Raw genomic sequence first — 19,717 nt, 5'->3', positions numbered from 1 at the left:
GAGAAGAAGGTGCAGAAATGGAATCGCGTCCCACTTTGCATCTTCCCTCTGGATCATGAGTCATGAAACAGCTGCAAACCTTTTGGCCCCTGACAACTGGATTTTTTTTTTTTTTTTTTTCAAAGGACGTTTCTGTGGCTTCTGCTGGATTTCATGTTTTTCATTGGAGGTTATTTCAGTTGGGCCGGCGTCGGCGCTGCCGTGTGTGTCCTGAGGGCTGAACCCTCCTCTCTCTTGTGGCCGGGCTTCTGTCTAGTCTACATGGCCAGAAATAGCCGGCATGTTACGGTTCTTCTATTCATCACATCACACCCTGTAATTTCAGACAGAAAAAGTCATGTAAAGCAGAAGATTAAATACTGTACATTTCATTTGGTTGAGTCTCAGATTATCCAAACATGCAGCAGGTAAAAGTTCAGGTGTGGGAGTTTATATCTTCAAAAAAAAAAAAAAAAAAATCACAGTGACATGTAAATAAATCTTCCTACAGTGAGACAAAAAGAAAAAGTACATTGTTGGCAATTAAGGAAACAAAAAAAAAACAACAACTAGAATTGCATCACTAATTAGCTTAGCTCAACTAAGCTACAGAAACTAGCGGTTAGCTTAGCCAAGGTAAGAGAAATGACCAAAAATGTATCTTGCAATGTTATAGAAAGATACTTCAAACAATTCCTGACTGTTAATCCAGTCAGAGGGAGGATGTTTAGATGAAGCAGGGAGGCCAAATCAGACCAGCCTATCAGGTAGCAGGACAGCAAAGCTTAAAAATAGCCCAAAATGACAAGAACTCATGGAGGAAAAGCATAAATAAACACTGGCGAAACGGAAATGTTCTCTCACCGAGACCTCATCACATAAAAAACTACAAATGTACAGAAGCTGGGTCGCTCATCTGCCCCCCGAGGCTCCGCAGCTCTGTGGCGCCGTGATGGAAACTCAGTCTGTTACTGCACCTCCAGCGGTTGCTCTACAAAAGCAAACAAGTGGAACCACCTGAAATGTTGACTTTGAAAAGTGTGTGTAATATTTTTCAATCAAGGCCGTGCGGGAAGCGCGAGCGAAGGAGACGACGGCCGAGGCGTCCCGATGTTGGTTTGCGTCCCCTCTGCAGGGACGTCACCTCAGGGGTCGTCTCGGCAGAGTTTGGCCCTGGAAAACACATCAGATGAGTGTAACATGCACACTGTAAACAGCTCAAGGATGCAGGTCGGCAGCTCCGGCTGGAGGGTGAAGTACAGCTCATCATGGCTGAAACATAGGAACATTTACAGTTCTCCTCTGTCTGTTAATTAATAGCAACAGACTGAGTCAAAGATCCACTTTCCTTCATTCTATGAATGCTTTTATTTTGGAAAAACAATCTAAACACATGTCAAACATGTAAATTAATCAAAAACTGACGTGAAATTTTGGGTACAGTCCTCCTGAAAGTGGAGAGGTCACGTGACTTCGAGCTTTCTGTTTTTGTCCTCTTGTAATCGACGTGCATCTTTCCAAACTCTTCAGCAGCATCTCCCTTCATCGGGACGATTTTCCAAGGCCTTTAATTAGCTTTCATTTCGCAGACTCTGAGGAGGAGGAGGAGGAGGAGGTTGGCTTTGACATAAAGAAAAAAATGATGAGAGAGGAGGAGGAGGGAGGAGGAGAGGGAGCTTGTTTCAGTTTGCGGCGGTCGCTCCTCCACTCAGGGATAATTTGGGCTCTCTCAGTCTGGATGCTGTAGCTCGGGGTCGGGCTCTCTGACTAGTGTGAGGACGCTGCATGTCTGGCGTGCAGACATGGGCCCCTCGCTGCGTTGTAGGATTACGGTGTACCTGGCCATCGCCTTGGCTCAGGTGATCGCTGTCAGCTGCCAAGGAGACGTGAAGGAAGGTGAGATCCAGATGCTTGTGATTGATTGATATGTCGGGAGCCAATGAGATCTCACGGATGAGGCGCTGACACGCTCTCATGATGTCTCATGCATGATTCTTGATGTTTCCCCCGAGCTGCTGTCCTCACGGGTTTTGTGCCTCGGCCGGTAAAACCGTCCTCCTCCTGGGGTACGACGTCGCTGACGCGTTTCTTCACACTTTCTCTCATCATGTTTATGTTGTTTTTTTGTTTTTTGCACATTTCACTGTTTTAGCACAAGTTAAATGATCTCACGGGTTCGGGACTGAAATGTTTTGTTCGCACCTGCAGCCTGGTCGGGGGTGGGAGGTGGCGTGATGGGGGGGGCTTCCTCTGCTCAGAAGCGGGTTCTGCCTTGGAATTCCTGAAAATCTCAAATTCAGATGTGGCTAACCCACTTGAGCATCATTCCTAAAATGAAACGTCCCAGTAGACGTGATCCTGGCTCAAAAATACCCCCCACCGCCCCCTGCAGGCGGCGGCGCAGACCCTAGCGAGCGCGCAGGGCGGCGGGCTATTTCAGTGCGAGGTGGATGCTGAATGAAGGGGTAGCGAGAGCCACGGCTATAATGATGTGGCCTGGTGGATTGGACGGACAAAAGCAGGCCACTAATTTTGGTCAGACTTTTGGCCAGAAGCAGACAAGACACACCCAAAGAGAAGAGGACCGCGCTGACGAAATATCGCTGAAGCGTTGATGTCGCAAAAAAGAACTCGCATTTAAAGATTTTAAAAGTTTCTACAACTGCAGGGCTTTCCCAGTCCGATAGGAAACGTGTTCAACGGCAACTCAAATCATCCTATTATCCTCCAGTGCTAACAGCCCTTGTTGCTACCAGATTAGCATCACTGTCAGGTGTGCTGAGGCTGGATGGCTACGTGCTGCAGCTAACTGTTAGCATCCAAGTTGCCATTTCTTCATGAAATGACCACGACGACTCATCACCTACTCGCTGATGTTTGTTTTTTTTGGTTGTTGTTGGAGAATTATGGCACAAAATATCAAATATTACTGCTACGAGAGAATTATATTTACTTTATCTGCAACTGAACGTTGAAAGCTGAGTTGCTGATAAAATAATATTTGCCTTTTTTTGTCTATAATTCACCTTTTTACAACCATACAGCCAGTGCGAATGGGACAGTAGCTTAAATTGTGTTCGGAACTACAACATCTCGACTCTGTTGCCAAGCTAACAACAACAAGAACAACAACAAAACATTTCAAAACCTCAAACAAATAGGACATATTTGGTATTTCACAACATCCTAATCCTTAAAACTGCTTTTGTAGGCTGATATTTTCCCTGCAGCACAAAGTCTTCATGTGTCTAGAGAGGAGGAATCAAGTTTAAGTGTAGTTTTAAACTGAACGTGTAATTTATGAGCTTGTTAAAACAGCTATTGGCTTGGTGTGTGTGTGTGTGTGTGTGTGTGTGTGTGTGTGTTTTTGTTTGTGGGAGTGCAAAAAAAAAAAAAACGTGGACAAAAAGTTCAGACTTAAAATAGGAGGAAGCAGCAGCAACGTGTTTCTCTCCCTGGACGGGAACGTGACCAGCGATAAATCACTGCAGCTCAGAGCGTCTGGGGGTTTGGACCCTGGTGAGCGCCTCTGTGACTTTGTCAGCTGAAAACACAAAAATATCATTTCATGATAACCTGAAACAAGGAGCTTGAAGCATCTCAAACTGCACTGATCAACTATGAGCAGCCTGGCGTGAGTCATGCCAACTCCAGACTGCCGTATCTCTGCTCCAGATGAGCCAGATGACTTCTTAACTTCTGATCGCACCAAAATATCAGCCTGAATTTTCAATCTTCAGTATCCTAATGGTCAAAAGTTTCAATCCCCCTCGCTTAGAAAATGGGTTTATATTTCATATTTGGCTCTGTCTGAGGCAGGTTTCATGGCGGGAGGCTGCTCCGGGCGTGGCATCTGCCAAATAAAGGCAAGCCACAAGTTCCAGGCAAAGCCAACGTATAATACAGCCGCTGTGGTTTCCCTGAAATAACTGCTGCTTTTGAAAAGGAGGCTCTCTCGCGGGGAGAGGCTCCACCACATAATTAGTACTTAGCACAACGTGTAACTGTGCGGATTCACTCTCCCGTCCTGCAGCAGGTGGCCATATTTGCTTTTTTTTAAATTGTATTCGTCTTTCTTATAAAAGACTTGAGACACCAGCTGAGGGGTTCAGACACAGCGGGTCACCTGTCACATGTGCTGGTATCTGACGCCAGCGGTTGATTTGTCTCAGAGGCGTGAAATCATAACGCCGGGCAGTTTTCCTCCGAGTGTAAACGGCAGGATTAAACTTGCCTGATGTCATTCAGAGCGCTGGATGCAGCTCTCAAGGAGGAGGCTTTTGTGACGCGCTAACATGAGAGGTATAAGTCTCCTCTTGTTTAATGTTCACCGCCAGAGAGACAAAGATGATTGCGCGCCCACACATTCACAGCCGGGAGCTGTCGAACTCAACCGCAGTCTCGTCTGCTTCGTTGAGGTCCTGTAGGTGATGATACCTGCGTTGCAGTCTCCTGTGTTTGGAAGATTCAAATCAATTAACTTACAAGTTTGAGGTACATATCACGTACACGCAAGAGAATCTTTGCAGAGCTGCAAGTTATTTACTGTGAATCACTAAAAACAGATGTAGTGTGTTAGGTCCCCTAGCTTGTGGGGGCAAAGGGACCCGACGTGAACCAGATATTATTGCCAGGAATTAAAGCAACTTATTTTAGAGTTAAGAAATAGTTGCAAACAGGAGGAGGCGAGACAAAACTGCAGAGGACAAGAGCTGGAGGCGTTTGCTTAAATCATCAACGACGATAACCCAAGGACCACTAAAGGAGGGCTGACTGCTGCTAATAAAAAGATCAAACCCTCACTCTAGTTACATTCCCACCCAGGCCTCACTAGCCAATCTCTCCCAAATGCTAACCGCTATGCTAAGAACATTAGCGCTAGCAGTGAGATCGGTGTGATGCTAATCGGCCGCCATGACTGACAGCCCGGCAGGATTCTAATTAACGCAGGTGCTCCTTCCGACTGGTGGGGTGAGCGGAAAGGAATCGCAGCAATCAGGAACTGGACATGATTGGTGGATATAATTGGTTAGGTGAGGCCACGCCCACAAAATTGAGAGCCAATTGTGAGCCAGAGGCTGCACAGCTAAATTAGCATAATTCACCATCGGTCGAAAACCCGAGTCTTTCGCAAGTCTATTAGCCACCGACTAGCTTAGAGAAAACCGTTTGCTAACAGCTAGCCGCAGCATTCCGATGATTTGGTCTCAACCGGGTTTCTGACCTGTGGTGGATTATGCTAATTTTCCTGTGCAGCCTCCAGCTCAGGATTGGCTCTCAGTATTGAGGGCTTGGCCTCTTTTGGCCAATAATATCCATCTCCTGATTGGCGCTGTTCGTATCCGCTCAAACCACCCATCGGTAGGAGTACCTGCGTTCATAAAAACCCCTCCGGGCTGTTAATCATGGCGGCTCTGCCAACCGCCATAAAACCCCAGTAAGAAGAAGAATCATGGCGGCCGATTGGCGTCACGCTGAACTCGCCGCCGACGCTAAAACTGTCAGTGTAGCAGTTCGCATTTGGGAGAGATTAGCTCGTGAGACCTGGGCCTAACGTTAACGGATGCTGCGGCTAGCAATAAGCAATGGTTTCTTTTTAAGCTAGTCGGTAGCTAAAGGACATGGCCCGCTTGTCTCCACTGTGGGCAACAGTGGCCTCAATGAACTCAGATTTCACCAGACTTATTGTGACTGAACACCTGATCGAGGATCCGTGTATGCTCTCTCCTTAAAACCGTGTTATCACGGTGTAATGAGACGGTGGTGGGCCTGACGCAGCGGACAGGGACCGCACCAATCAGGAGCTGGATATGCCGGCTGGATATTATTGGTTACGGAAAGCCACGCCCACGACACTGGGAGCCAATCCTGAGGCGGAGGTTGCACAGCCAAATTAGTATAATTCACTTTAGGTGACAAACCCGGTTTAATTTTTGCCTTTTAGCTCATTAGCAGCAGCAGAAACGTTAAACTAATCACCCCGAGTTTATTTCATGAAACGGCTCAATAAAAGAAGGATCAGAGCATTCAAGATCAACTCTCTTTAGTCCGTCAGACACAAAACACAGTATCTGGAACAGATTCCAGGCCATCAGGATCTACTGGTTTCTACAGTGATGAGATGCTGTTAAAAGCCTCTGAGGACTCTGTGGTTCCCCAGCAGGACCAATGCGGCTCTGATGACATCACTGGGACTATTTCAGTCTCCCAGATCCACCGGAGATTCTCTGGCCTCAGCAATTCTCTCCATTTGGGTACAATTGTGTGCAAAACCATTAATTTAAGCAGTTTCTTTTATTTGCCTTTGGCTTTTCAACCAAAGAGCAAAACTCCACAAACATGTTGATGAGTCAACGGTGCACCCTGCTGGCTAAAGGTGCAAAGTGCAGTAGAACACGTGGTCTGCTATGCTGGAGGGTCTGTGTACGATGCAGGTTTTGCCTCTAATGATGAATGGCTTTTTTAAAAATTCTAATGTTAAATCACCTTGAAAACCAAGCTGTCTTTTTCGTTGTTTTTTTTTTTTTCTCGGGGTTGAAATTTGCTTAAGTGCCTGGATTAGTGATGATTCAGCATTCCACTGTCACACTGTTTTTATTGTTTTAGAGGTTTGTGAGCAATAATTATACCAGTTAATTGGCTTGAACTTCCAGGGAGGGACTCGGCAGTAGCGTAGCAACAGCTCTGGTATTCTCTGATTCAACATGAGGGAAGAGAAGAGAGCAGATGTGGGCGTTTTTTCCAACGTTTGATTGGATATCTTCTCACTCACCTTGAAAACAACACATCTGTTGCTCTGGTTTTATTCATCGAGTGTATTCCAAGTGACTCTATCTTGATACCATCCTTTAAAAGGGTCGTTTGCTGTCACTGGAGTGTGTTGTTGCCTTGAGGAGTGAGGAGACTGTGTTTGTCTGACGGCGATCGTCAAATCTTTCAATCAAATCCTTTGGGGATTTTTGTTCTTGCTGGTTTTCTTGTTTGCTGGTGGCATAAAGAGCAAATTCATATCAAATCTTAGAAATCAAGACAAGGCGACGTGGTGACCTCAGCCTGAGGGGTTTGAGCTGATCATGGGTTCACGTCAGATTCCATTCAAGTCCAGAGCAGACGATGTCCACCACTGTGTATATAATCTGATCATATAAGTACGTATAAAAACACACTGATTCATTTGAAATTGAACTTTAAACTGCTTAACATTGAGTACAAAATATGAAATTAAATGTAATATTTTTTTTAATTTTAAAGACATTTCATCAGCTTCTTCAGCTGCTCTGGTGTCTTACACCACCCCCCCCCTTTTTTTTTAAATTCTTTCACTTTTAACACTGGATTTAAGGTCACATGATCAACGGTCAGGTGTAACTTGTGTACTTTTCCCCTGTTTGACGCAGATTCCTGTAAAGAAAATGGAATAATCTACGCCAACAATGACATGTGGAACCCAGAGCCGTGCCGGATCTGTGTGTGTGATAAGGGGGCCGTGGTGTGTGAAGACGTGGTTTGTGAGGACCTGGGTAGCTGCCAGGAAAGTGCAACCCCAGAGGGCGAGTGCTGCCCGGTGTGCCTGACTCCAGCTTCCTCAGCGACTCCCAGTGCAGCCCCAACCACAGGTAGACATCAACGGACGCTCTCCTCCTCAGAATCCATGTTTCCTCTTCATCTCCATCCTGTCTTCTGCAGCTGCAGATGAGGAGAAGAGCGACGGCTGCGTCATGGATGGGGAGACCCACCCTCACAACCACATCTGGAAACCAGAGCCGTGCCGCGTGTGCGTGTGTGATAACGGCGTGGCCGTGTGTGACGAGGTGCAGTGTGACATCCTGACCAACTGCGACAAGGCTGTCACACCTGAGGGGGAGTGCTGCCCCGTGTGTGACAACTTCGCCAGTGCGGGCAGGACCATAGGTGAGACACCGGCCTGGCTGCTCCACCCATCACCGCCGAGACCTTACAAGCAGCTGCTGAGTTCTTTATTGTTATAAACTGATTTGACCTTTTTTTACAAAATACAATAAATTAAAGGCAGGGTTTCAATCTTTTTTTTTAATTCTACTGATTTCAAGAAGGTCTTTTAATTTAATTTTGAAGAATAACAAGTTAACGCATTCTATCCTTTCTCTCCTTTTCCTCAAAGCAATCATGGGCTATAAGGTACGTCCCAGTACTCATGGTGTATGGATTATTACTGGCATTAATATTGGAAAATTATGAGTTGCTACATTGATTGAAATATTTTTTCCTTATAGGGACAAAAAGGTGAACCAGGTGACATCCCATATGTGAGTTACAACAATTCATCTCATTGGAATGTTAGACTCTTGTTTGTTTTTTTCCCCACGAAAACGATTGTAATTCTTTATTTTCAAGCAGGTGGTGGGATATCCTGGACGTCAAGGACCCGCGGTGGGTTCATATTTATTTACACACATGTTTACACACAATAAACTTCTTATTATCTCAACACACTCCTGTATCATCAGTTTTTACCATTGCTGAACAAATTCTGGCGTAACTTACTTGGTTTGCACCTTTTTCCAAGTGTTCCAATAAGAACATATTTTCAAAGTCAGTGAGCAGTCAGTTTGTTGAGTTATCGTGATAAACATAGAAATAATAATAATCTTCACTTGTGGTTCTGGTTCAGGGTCCTCCAGGAGCTCAAGGAAGAACTGGACCAAGAGGTTTTAAAGGCAGACGGGTAAGTTTGAGTCAAAGTAACTTTTTATGTGATCAGAAAAAAGATTTTTGATAATATTGGTGAAGAAAATCTACACAGGAAAAAGAGAAAATTAGAATACGATTCAAATTTTAATGGAAAAATGGAAAAGCTGTGCAGTTTCTTCAGTCTTGCGCGGTTGAAAGGACAAAATCATGGTTTAACCATCTCAATCTGCAGGGATTCCCCGGGCCACCAGGTTTTGATGGGGAGCCCGGTGTGCCAGGAAATCCAGGAGAGGCAGGACCCCCAGGACAGACCGCCCCTCCAGGGGTGAGTTCCTCTCCTGAGCATCTCATAGCTGCAGTCGTTGAGCAGATCGTGAGAACATTCTGATTTGTGTTCTTCCTAACAGGGAAACCTCGCAGCACACATCGCTTCAGGGTTCAATGAGAAGTCCTCAGGTCTGGCCGGGATGGTCTCAGGATCAAGGGTCTGTACGCATTTACAGCAACGCAAACGGAGGACGTTTAAAATTGGAACTGTAATGACCTGCTTTTATTGCAGGGGGAAGCAGGACCACGGGGACCTCCGGGGCAGACGGGACCATCAGTATGTGAAATTAAAGGATCTTTTCATTTCGAATCGTCAGACTAATTTTCCATTCCTAACATTTGTTGAAGGCAACAACACATTGACTGAAGTGTTTCTGGTCTTGTTCAGGGTCCAAGTGGCGGTCAGGGAATCCCAGGAGACAGTGGAGACCCAGGATCAATGGTAGGAAGTTGAGTGTGGAGATCCCACTCACGCTTGGAGCCGGATCAGATAGAGGTCTCAAAAACACTGACAGTTCTTTGTGGTTTTCCTCAGGGTGAACCAGGTCATCGAGGCCCAGACGGACCACCTGGAAAAGCTGGATCTGATGTCAGTGAGACATTAAGTTTAAGCTGCATACCACTGTTATTTTTGTTGGAGAGGATTATAATTTAGCTTTTTTTTTTTTTTTTGCTTGATTACTGGATGCTATTAGCCTCAGAGCACCAACTCTTACTTTTTAATGCAATTTTTTTCTGTTCAGGGAGAAACTGGACCTACAGGGGCTACAGGAGAGCCTGGATTCTCAGGATCTGCGGTATTTCCTTCTAAAACAAGATTAAGTCGAAAATTCTGCATTTTCATAATGCAGTTAAGCTGCATGTTTCTGTTTCAGGCTGGAAAATGTTAGGGCTGCACCTACGTCACTAACGGATACAAGTCACATGGAGCTTAATTAGTAGAAGGATAGTTTCCCTAAACAGCCACAAGAGGGCGCTGTTGGCGCTCTTGACATTCAGATGATCAGCAGAGTCAGAACACAGAGGAAACCTGGCAGAACACTTTATGACAGTTTTGGCCTGGTTGTACCAAACGCACACCTATCAGTCACAATCAACATCATCAGTTAATAAACAGCGAGTGCGTGGATGTGTGGTGTTGCCTGGGCGGTTGATGTCAGTTGGGTCAAGAGGAATATTTGGTTCTCTTCTTTATTTCTGCCAAAAGGGTGCAAGAGGGTTCCCAGGCCTTCCAGGTCTTCCAGGACTAAAAGGTCACAAGGTAGTCATACATTTCCTTTTACTTGATTTTTTTAAGATTATTTTATTTTCATACGCACATCCAGAACTTACAGATCTTCTTTTTTGTAACAGGGACTTACTGGTCTTCTTGGGTCAAGAGGTGAGCCTGGAGCAGCTGGTTCGAAGGTACAAATATTAGAGTTGACACTGGTGATGTCTGTTTTAGCAGCGGTTGTACATTTTTGAGAACGTCGAGTACCAGTGCAAACCCGTATCATGCATCTTGCAGGGCACCTCTGGGACTCCTGGTGGAATGGGTGCTCCTGGTCCTCTGGTAAGTTCAGTTAATGCACCATTTTAGTCCTTTTTCTTCCTGCTTACTTTTTAAAAAAATTTGTTTTATACTCTTACTGAGTAAATCTCCTGTTTCAGGGGCCAGCGGGTTTGCAAGGAGAACGAGGCAGAGCAGGCCCACCAGGCCCTGTGGTGAGAATAAGACGATTTGAAAAAGCTCTTAAAGTGTTCCAAAAAAAAAAGTTTCAAGAGTTAGAATTTGGTCTGAATTTTGGTTTCAGGGTAAACGTGGTGCTGCCGGCCATGTTGGGAAACCAGGTCCTCTGGTAAGTTAAAGTCTATAAGATGAGAACTATAATCAAAGGTTGCACAAAAACCAGTGAGTGAGTGTCTGAAATTCCCCTCTACCAGGGTCCAATGGGAATCCCCGGTATGCCAGGTTTCCCTGGTAACCCAGGAATGAAGGTTAGTCTTTGATTCTAATTCATTGGTGTTTTTGAAGAGTAAGACTCGGGTACAGGCCAAGATGTTTAAATTGGCATAACCGCCTGTTCATTTTCAACAAACACACACTGGAAGTCATTCTGGGATTTGACACCTCGGTGCAGGGTGAAGCTGGAGCGACCGGTGTGAGAGGAGGTCCAGGGCAACAGGGATCCCGAGGAGATGCTGGTCATGCCGGACCAGCAGGGCCAACAGGAAAGCGGGTGACTCCATCACTCTGTTTCTTCATTCGGGCTTGTGAGTGATTATGTTGCTGACATGGTTGTTTGGCTCTGGACAGGGAGCTGCAGGACCTGATGGAGCACCAGGTGCCCGCGGCCAAGCAGTAAGTAGATGATGAATGAGCCTACTGGTCTTTATCTGTGAATCTGTGAATCTTGAGCTGCTTCTCCTCCTCCTCAGGGTCTAGCAGGTGTCCAGGGTCCATCAGGGCTGGTGGGCCCAGTCGGCCCTCCGGGCCCTCAAGGAACTACAGGAGTTCAAGGACCTAAAGGCCAACTGGTATGGGCCCCCTGATGACACCTATCCTTCATCTTGTTCTGGTTTGAACTAATCATTACCTTCATCACAGGGTGACCTTGGAGTGCCTGGATTCAAAGGAGAAGCTGGACAAAAAGGCGAAAGAGTGAGATGAAAGCAAAATGGAGATAATTTATAGTTTACATTTTATTTAATGGCTGGTGGGAGAAATTTGCACTGAAGGGTCTGCTAGATAATTTTGAGGAAGCCTTCAAAGCTCTGCTTTTCCACTAGAGAGGTGTGAAAGACTTTATTGAAGTGTTTTGTCTTTTTTTTATTTAACAATTTTTTGTCCCAGTTTGGTCATTTTCAGGCAACAAAATTACCTTTCTAGATTTTGGAAAACAACTTTCTGGCAGTATTACTTCTGGGCAAACTTCCTCCAAGTGCAATCCTTTGCAACTCTTTTATGAGAATGCAGATCAACTGTTTTATTTAAATGCTTTGTCATGTTAGGGCGACCATGGCGCTCCTGGTACACTGGGCCCAAGAGGAGATGATGGAAAGCGTGGACCCCGAGGTGATGCTGGGTCCGTTGGTCCCCCTGGGCCTCAAGGAGAGACAGTGAGTCAACCTCTCTGGGATAATGCCTAATTCTGCTGTGGCATCTAAATAAAACATTGTGGAGGCTTGAAAGTTTCAGGTCTGGATTGCAACCATCAATACTGACCCAGTTCGATCTCATGAATTCTCTCTAGGGAGCTCCAGGAAACAGAGGTTTCCCTGGTTCTGATGGTCTACCAGGTCAGAAGGTGAGTTGACGTCATTTCCGAAGCTAACTGGGCAAACGAAGTTAGTGACTCATCTGATCTTCATTAAGTTTGAATATTTGTCTTAACAGGGAGCGCAGGGTGAAAGAGGGCTGCCAGGATCATCTGGTGCCAAAGGTTTAGACGGAGATCTAGGACGCATTGGGGAGCCTGGTTTGACGGGAGCTCGGGTAAGGAAGACCTCGTAATCCATGTCTGCATTCAATATTCATCACAGTCCCGTTCTTCCATCCACAATGTCTACATCACTTCCATGATGTTGTGTTTTCATGAACGTGAGTGACCAGGTGATCTTTTGGTTCCACAGGGCCTGTCTGGACTTATTGGTGCTCAGGGAGAGGAAGGAAAGGCAGGACCAATGGTAAGCAGGAGTCATTCATCAGTACGTCAACCAAAAACACGCACCAAAAAAAAAATGGTTTCGTTTTGTGCTTGCAGGGCTCATCAGGAGAGGATGGCAAACCAGGTCCAGCCGGTTCCCGCGGGGGCCGAGGTACAACTGGAGCCATGGGCCTGCCGGGACCAAAAGGCTTAGCTGTCAGTATTGCTGTCTTTGATTGTTTTGTGTATAAAAACAGACATTAATGAGCCTGGTGGTTTAGCAATAATGTGGGTGGGATTTTTCAGGGTGATGCTGGGAAGGTTGGAGAGGCTGGCAACCCCGGACCACCCGGTCAAAGAGTATGTGGTTCTCAGTAATATATTTAAAATTATTTCAATTGTACTGTGACTCCAACTCACCTAACTGTCCTCTAGGGAGTGCATGGAAAAGATGGCGAGGAGGGAGCTGCTGGTGCAGCTGGACCGGCTGTAAGCATCTTATACTTTTGAAACAATGCATATTTCATCAAGCATTTAATATTTAGGTGTTCAGACTCTGATGCATCTTCCTCCAGGGTCTCCCAGGGAAGAGAGGAGAACAGGGACCACAGGGACTGAATGGTTTCCAGGTACAAAACGTCAACAAATACACTTTTCAGATCAAGGAACTTACCCATCATTTGAATAAAAGTTTAACTGAATGAGTGAAAATAAATTCTTGCAGAGAAGAATTGAAATACTAAATTTTCTTGTATTTGCTGATAACTTGATTGTTTTCAACAGTTTGATTAATTTACTATTTTTACCCAGCTTCTTTTTTCTTGTTATACTCCATTTTCCAGTTAAGCTCTTGAACCAATACAATTTCTTTCCCTTTTGGTGTTTTAGGGTTTGCCGGGACTCCCAGGTACACCTGGAGAGCCTGGAAAACCAGGTGATGAGGTAAGGGATGATATAAAAATTGATGTTCAAGCGGTGATTTTTTGCAATGAAAATAAAATTGTAAAACATTTCATGTTTTCTCCAGGGTCTTGCTGGTGAGGGAGGGGCTGTTGGTGCTATAGGTCCAAGGGTCAGTTCCTTATTATTCAGTTTCTGTCAGCCATATAGTTTAAATGGACTCCAGAGTCTTATCAATACATTTGAATCAACAGGGAGAACGAGGTCCTCCAGGAGAGAGAGGTGAAATCGGACCCAATGGGCTGTTGGGACCCAAAGGTAGTCCAGGTGCACCAGGACCAGATGGCCAGAAGGTATCATAGCCAAAATTACTAGGGATGTTTACCCATAGTACTTGACTTGTGGCAGTTAACTTGACATTTTGTGCATTTTTTTTAGGGTAATGCTGGTCCCAAAGGTGCTGGCGGCGAATCAGGAAGTGCAGGACTTATGGGCATGCCAGGTGAAAGAGGTATCCCAGGACCAACAGGCCCAAAAGGCGATGCAGTAAGCTACAGTAAAATAGATCTATGGTGATGATGTGTCAAGTTCTTAGAGGCTTGTCAGAAGTAATACTGGTAGTTGTAACAAACAATCCAGTGGCAGAAGTTGGTTCCCTGAGGATTATGTCCTCTTACAGGGCTCAGTTGGGGACAAAGGACCTGAGGGTAAAGCTGGAGCTGATGGTGCCCGGGTGAGTCACACCAACTAGATAGTTGGGACCGTTAACTAAAAGTAGTCCCCGATGACCAATATAAGCACATTTTCCAAATTCATATGTTTGCTCACCAGTTCTTGTTTTACTAAAAGGGTCTCGCTGGTCCTGTTGGACCTCCTGGCTCAGTTGGACCCAATGGTGCAAAGGTGAGTTTAAGAGTCTCATATTTAGCACTTATTTTTAACCCGGCATGTCATTTTTGTCAGCTTTGCCATAAATGACTTAGCATTGACTCATTAATTGCTAAAAATTACTCAGGAGTGATGGTATTTTCAAGAGCAAGTGATCCTAGTGGCGGATATGTCCCAAAATGTATTGGGTTCTCTCTTGGCCCTTAACCATGTTTTGGGAAATTCAGTTCAGTAGTTTTTGTGTAAATGTGCTGACAGACTTGGACTTGACTGAAATTTTCCTTTATTTCAGGGTGATCCTGGCCCACCAGGACCTGCAGGTCGCAGAGGGACACGAGGAACCCCTGTCAGTAAAACTTTTCATCACTCATCTGTTTCAACCAACTTCACACGAATTACTTATTAATCTAGTGTGTGTTTGTCTGTGTTGTTGACAGGGTTCTACTGGTGATGCCGGTCCTACTGGTGCTGCTGGTTTTCAGGGACCTGCTGTGAGTTGTATTACAAGTAGTTGACATTACACTCATGTACATCAGTGGAACTATTCCAAACTTCTCTCCACGTTCTTTCCCAGGGTACTGAGGGTCAGCCCGGTGTCAAAGGTGAGACAGGTGAACCAGGTGCAAAGGGAGAGGCAGGATCACCTGGACCACAGGGAATGGCTGGAATACCAGGAGCACAGGTAAACATTCACAAACACGTAATCAAAACAGTAATAGTGGTTAAACACTTCCACATGCATGTGGGTATTAATTTCCTTGGCTTGTATGTTCTCAGGGGCCAGTTGGCGTGACCGGACTGAAAGGTGGTAGAGGATCGCAGGGTCAAGCAGTGAGTGAAGCTCTACATTTCAAAGTCTTGGTCTTAAAACACCTTTTAAAGTTTTTCTTGTCTGATGTGTTCTTTTCATGCAGGGCGCTCCTGGTTTCCCTGGTCTGCCTGGGGGAGTCGGACCACCTGGATCTCTTGTGAGTTCATCTGTCCCTGTAGAGAACTCTCCACATTCTTTACAATGTCAACTAACAAGGGAACATGTGCATGTGCCAGGGTGCTGTTGGTGCAGATGGACCCATTGGTGCTCCAGGAAAGCAAGGTCCTCCTGGGATTGTTGGAGAGAATGGTCCTGTTGGACTTCCAGGAGAGAGCGGACCTCCAGGCCTGGCAGGCAGCCCTGGAGAGAAGGGAGATTCTGGAGAGGATGGTCTTCCAGTAAGACTCAGGGTGTTGTGGATGATGTGAATATATGCTAATGACAGCCAAATTAATCTATGGCTTGTCCTCTTGCATTTCAGGGTTCTGATGGTCCTCCAGGACCTGCTGGCACCCCTGGACAGCGAGGGATTGTTGGTCAACCTGGACCCAGAGGAGAGGCAGGCATGTCAGGATTGCCAGGTCCTGCTGTACGTACTCCTTTATGGTCCACCCACCTGTCAGGAGTCCATAAATGACTTTAAATGACGTTTTGACGTTTACTTTTTCAGGGTCAACCAGGAAAGCCAGGGCCTCCTGGACCTCCTGGTTCAGGCATCAAAGGACCACCTGGTCTTGTTGGTTTACCAGGAGCTACTGGGCCAAGAGGGGACGCCGGCCCTGAGGTCTCATTGAACTTGTCCTTTTTAGAGCTGGTTTGGCCTGATTATTTTTGAAAACGAGTTGATGAACCGCAGTTTATACTTTGTAATCTGTGTTGTTGATCAGGGTATTGCTGGAGCAGAGGGGCCTCCTGGTCAAGACGGTCTCATAGGACAAAGGGTAAGATTAAATACATTTATACATTTGTCTCGTGATTTCTTTCACATGCTACCCATACTGCAGTGTTCAGTAATCACCAGTGACTGTCACAGGGCGACAGAGGTGATTCTGGTCCAGAGGGTCTGGCTGGTGGCCCAGGTTCTGCAGGAAATGAGGGTCCAGTTGGAATGACAGGCAATCCAGGACAAAAAGGTGAAAGTGTGAGTTTCATGAACAGACACTCGGCAATAAACATGGATAATTTTATTAAGGAATAAAATGTCAAGATTGATTTTTATCACCATCACACTTGTTTAGGGGGCTAGAGGTTCTGTCGGACCCCAAGGACCAGCAGGAGTACGAGGCAAAGTGGTAAGGACTGTACTAAAACCACCTTTTTGTGATCGTATAAAACAAAATGTCTTAATGTTCATTTCCTCGCTTTTAGGGCCCCCAAGGACCACAAGGAGAAAAAGGTGTAGTTGGAGATCAAGGAGAGAGGGGCCAGAAAGGACACAGAGGTTTCACTGGTCTCCATGGTCTGCCAGGAACCACTGTGAGTAGGATACTTGTACTTCTTTAGATAATTTAAATACTTCTGTTTCAGAAGTTCAAATGTCATTATTCTATTATAGGGCGCAACAGGAGACGTAGGATTTATAGGCATTGTTGGACCCGCTGGACCAAGAGTAAGGCTTTTTCTAAATGTTACTTCAGTATCTATCAGAATATAAAATGGCATTTTTGGTGCCCTAAACACCTTTTTAAAGGGGTCCAACATCAGTCAGTGACTGTGCTGTAACCACTCAGGGTCCTCCAGGAGTAACTGGACCTCCTGGTAAAGAAGGAAACATCGGCCACCCTGGACCAATGGGTGCCCCTGGAGGCAGAGGAGACAGTGGAGACATCGGGGCTCCGGTGACATATTTTGACATCAACCAATGGTTTGATGGATGTATATTTATACTGTAGTGCAGCAAAAATTTAATTCTGTTTCCTTTGTCAGGGTCCAGCTGGGGATCCAGGACCTCCAGGCCTACCGGGCCCCCCTGGACGTCCCAGCGCAGTTATGGAGGAACTCTTTGCACCACCAGAGGATTACAGCGTGAAGGGGGTTGTGCTAGAAGCTGAGGAATTCTTCAAAGACGATGTCGCGGCTGACCCTCCTCCACCTCCACCAGAGTTCAACAAAGATGAGGCCCTTCCCAACAGGAGCCCAGTTGTCATCCAGGCAGACTCTGGCGTCCAAGCCACACTGAAATCTCTAAGCGGAAACCTGGAAAACCTGCGCAGTCCAGATGGCAGTAAGATGAATCCTGCCAGAACATGTCAGGACATCAAACAGTGTTACCCTCAGAAGAAGAGTGGTAAGGGGTCCTTCGACTGCTGAGAGCTCATTTAGAGAGATGTTTTAATATAAGAACACTGACATACTTGTGTGCCTTCGATACAGGTGAATACTGGATCGATCCAAATCAAGGAAGCACAAGAGACGCTATCAAGGTCTTCTGCAACATGGAAAACGGTGAAACTTGCCTCTCTGCAAATCCACCCTTCATTTCCCGCAAAAACTGGTGGACAAAATCCAGTCCCAGCGCCAACAAACCTGTCTGGTTTGGTGCTGACATGAATGGTGGAACTAAAGTAAGCCATCAGGAGTTCAACTAGAATATTGTTGGGAAAAATGTTAGTATTTGGATATCATTTGACTTAAAAACTGCTGTTAAACCATTTCAGTTCCATTATGGAAACAAAGAGGAGCAGCAAAACGTGGTGGCGGTTCAGCTGAAGCTGCTGCAGCTTTTGTCCCAGGAGTCACACCAGAACATCACCTACCACTGCAGGAACAGTGTGGCCTATAAAGATGGGAAGAGCACCAACCTGAAGAAAGCTCTAATCCTCAGAGGCTCCAATGGCCAGGAGCTAAGGGCGCAGGGACCCAACCGTCTGCGATACTCCGTCATCGAAGATGGCTGCTCGGTAAGACCTCAAGTACTGCAAACCTGAGAGAGAAAAAAAAGTAGAAGCAGTAGAGGCTCAGTATTTTTTTTTCTTTCTGCCCCTCAGAAATCACCTGATGAATGGAGCAAGACAGTGATTGAGTACAGGACTCAAACCTCGGTCAGGCTGCCCATCCTGGACTTGGCGCCAATGGACATTGGAAAGGCTGATCAGGAGTTTGGCCTGGACATCGGCCCCGTGTGCTTCTCATAAAACACAACCGCCCCCAACGCAAGACGGACATGAATTATAAGCAGAATTTCTAGAATATGAATCAATGACTCCTCTGTCTGAGAGCGTACAAGTCGATGACACCTTTGCTGCCATTCTCCACCCATGGCTGCGTTCCCCAAAAGCTGTTGAAGTTTGGTGCTCTTGCTGTGATTCTGGTGTGAACGAGAGCTGCGAGACTGGTAGGATGCTGATATAATATCTCTGCCATTCCGCCGAATCGATGCCTTTACGTCCCTGAGACATGGCATGTACAGATTTGCTTGAAAAATAGCTGTATAATACATTTTATTATCAAGTCCTGTACTTTGCCTTAATTGTAATTTGAAGATACATGATGTAAACGCATATGAAAAACTACCTCGAATACTGCCAAATACGGCCCACCCCTGCTCCCTAATGCCTTGCAATGATAAGATGCTTTAGTTCCTATTTAGACTCAAAATTACTTTTGCTGTTTCCTCATGGTCAACAGGAAGTAGCATCATTTTAGGGCCATGGATGACTGAAAATCAAGGTTTTTTTTCTTAATAATCTTGGATTAATTTTATTATTTTTATTATTTAAGCTTAGTATTTAAAGTAATAGATGCAGTGCTGAAAAAACATGCAAATGGCACTGATTCGGTGGAATGGCCCTTGACCATCTTGTCAATGAATATGCAACTGCGAGCACAAGTTCTGAAAATACCTGAGTTGCTCAACATGGAACTTGAATGAATACAAATGGGGAAGGGTTAATGGCATGAAAACTTAATTTAAGCTGGAAAATAGCCAGTAATATTAAACTATAATGACCTTTTTATTAGGCATTTAGAGCAGATTGTATTAAAATTGGTGAATAAATGTCTTTATTTTAGTGTCTTTATTCACAAGCCTGACTGGGGCGAGATATTGCAATATTTGTAGTCCTCAATTTTGATGGAATAAAACCTGAAAATCGTGCTAAATTATTATGTTCTGTGCAAGAACTTATTTACTTATTATTTGTTAAGTCTCCCTTTCAAACTTCAACTGTAAATGCTACATATGACTGTAAAGTGCAATTTATGTGTTTATTGTTGACTGGAATAAATGTCTTCCTTTGGAGTGACTGTGGTCTTCCCACAAACTGGACAGCACCTCAGAGTCTCACTAGAGGGCGACAGCCCGCATTTAGAGCATCAAATCACATTAAACAGCTTTCACCTGATGAGGAAGTTCTTGATTAGACTGCAGGTGTTTGAGAAACAGTTCCTTGTGTCTTATTAAACTAATTGTAGAGCATTTTCTTCATCTGTTCATCATGCCATTATGTTTGTTTGTTTGAGAGTTCACAGCTTCACAGATCCTAAAAACCAACATAAATCAAGAAAATATCTC

At 45.3% G+C, this 19,717-nt stretch overlaps 1 protein-coding gene across 2 annotated transcripts; it reads left to right on the top strand.

Annotated features, from left to right (window-relative positions):
* The first annotated feature begins 1,677 nt into the window (after positions 1–1,677).
* On the top strand, positions 1,678–19,531 carry LOC147272791 (uncharacterized). 2 transcript variants are annotated; one of them, XM_086201510.1, is made up of 55 exons: positions 1,678–1,875; positions 7,377–7,595; positions 7,666–7,890; positions 8,120–8,136; positions 8,232–8,264; positions 8,353–8,388; positions 8,630–8,683; positions 8,882–8,974; positions 9,057–9,134; positions 9,209–9,253; positions 9,365–9,418; positions 9,512–9,565; positions 9,720–9,773; positions 10,184–10,237; positions 10,330–10,383; positions 10,487–10,531; positions 10,630–10,683; positions 10,773–10,817; positions 10,903–10,956; positions 11,100–11,198; positions 11,276–11,320; positions 11,398–11,496; positions 11,567–11,620; positions 11,971–12,078; positions 12,213–12,266; positions 12,356–12,454; positions 12,592–12,645; positions 12,723–12,821; positions 12,912–12,965; positions 13,041–13,094; positions 13,181–13,234; positions 13,494–13,547; positions 13,633–13,677; positions 13,760–13,858; positions 13,944–14,051; positions 14,185–14,238; positions 14,355–14,408; positions 14,686–14,739; positions 14,831–14,884; positions 14,968–15,075; positions 15,171–15,224; positions 15,308–15,361; positions 15,441–15,602; positions 15,686–15,793; positions 15,875–15,988; positions 16,092–16,145; positions 16,238–16,345; positions 16,443–16,496; positions 16,573–16,680; positions 16,760–16,813; positions 16,935–17,042; positions 17,131–17,491; positions 17,578–17,768; positions 17,862–18,104; positions 18,192–19,531. In XM_086201510.1, the coding sequence occupies exons 1-55, from the start codon at positions 1,782–1,784 to the stop codon at positions 18,336–18,338; spliced, it is 4,785 nt and encodes a 1,594-aa protein (XP_086057636.1). In that variant the 5' UTR covers positions 1,678–1,781; the 3' UTR covers positions 18,339–19,531. The 2 variants fall into 2 exon arrangements, with proteins under 2 accessions (XP_086057636.1, XP_086057646.1); XM_086201520.1 differs by lacking the exon at positions 1,678–1,875 and adding an exon at positions 6,791–7,127.
* The last annotated feature ends 186 nt before the right edge of the window (positions 19,532–19,717 follow it).

Source organism: Aulostomus chinensis, chromosome 1, assembly GCF_037954235.1.
Source record: "Aulostomus chinensis isolate RoL2024-O1b breed Wild chromosome 1, RoL_Achi_v1.0, whole genome shotgun sequence".
NCBI lineage: Eukaryota > Metazoa > Chordata > Actinopteri > Syngnathiformes > Aulostomidae > Aulostomus > Aulostomus chinensis.
Note: the sequence above shows the minus strand (reverse complement) of the source record. Positions and strands in the feature narration are given on the sequence as shown.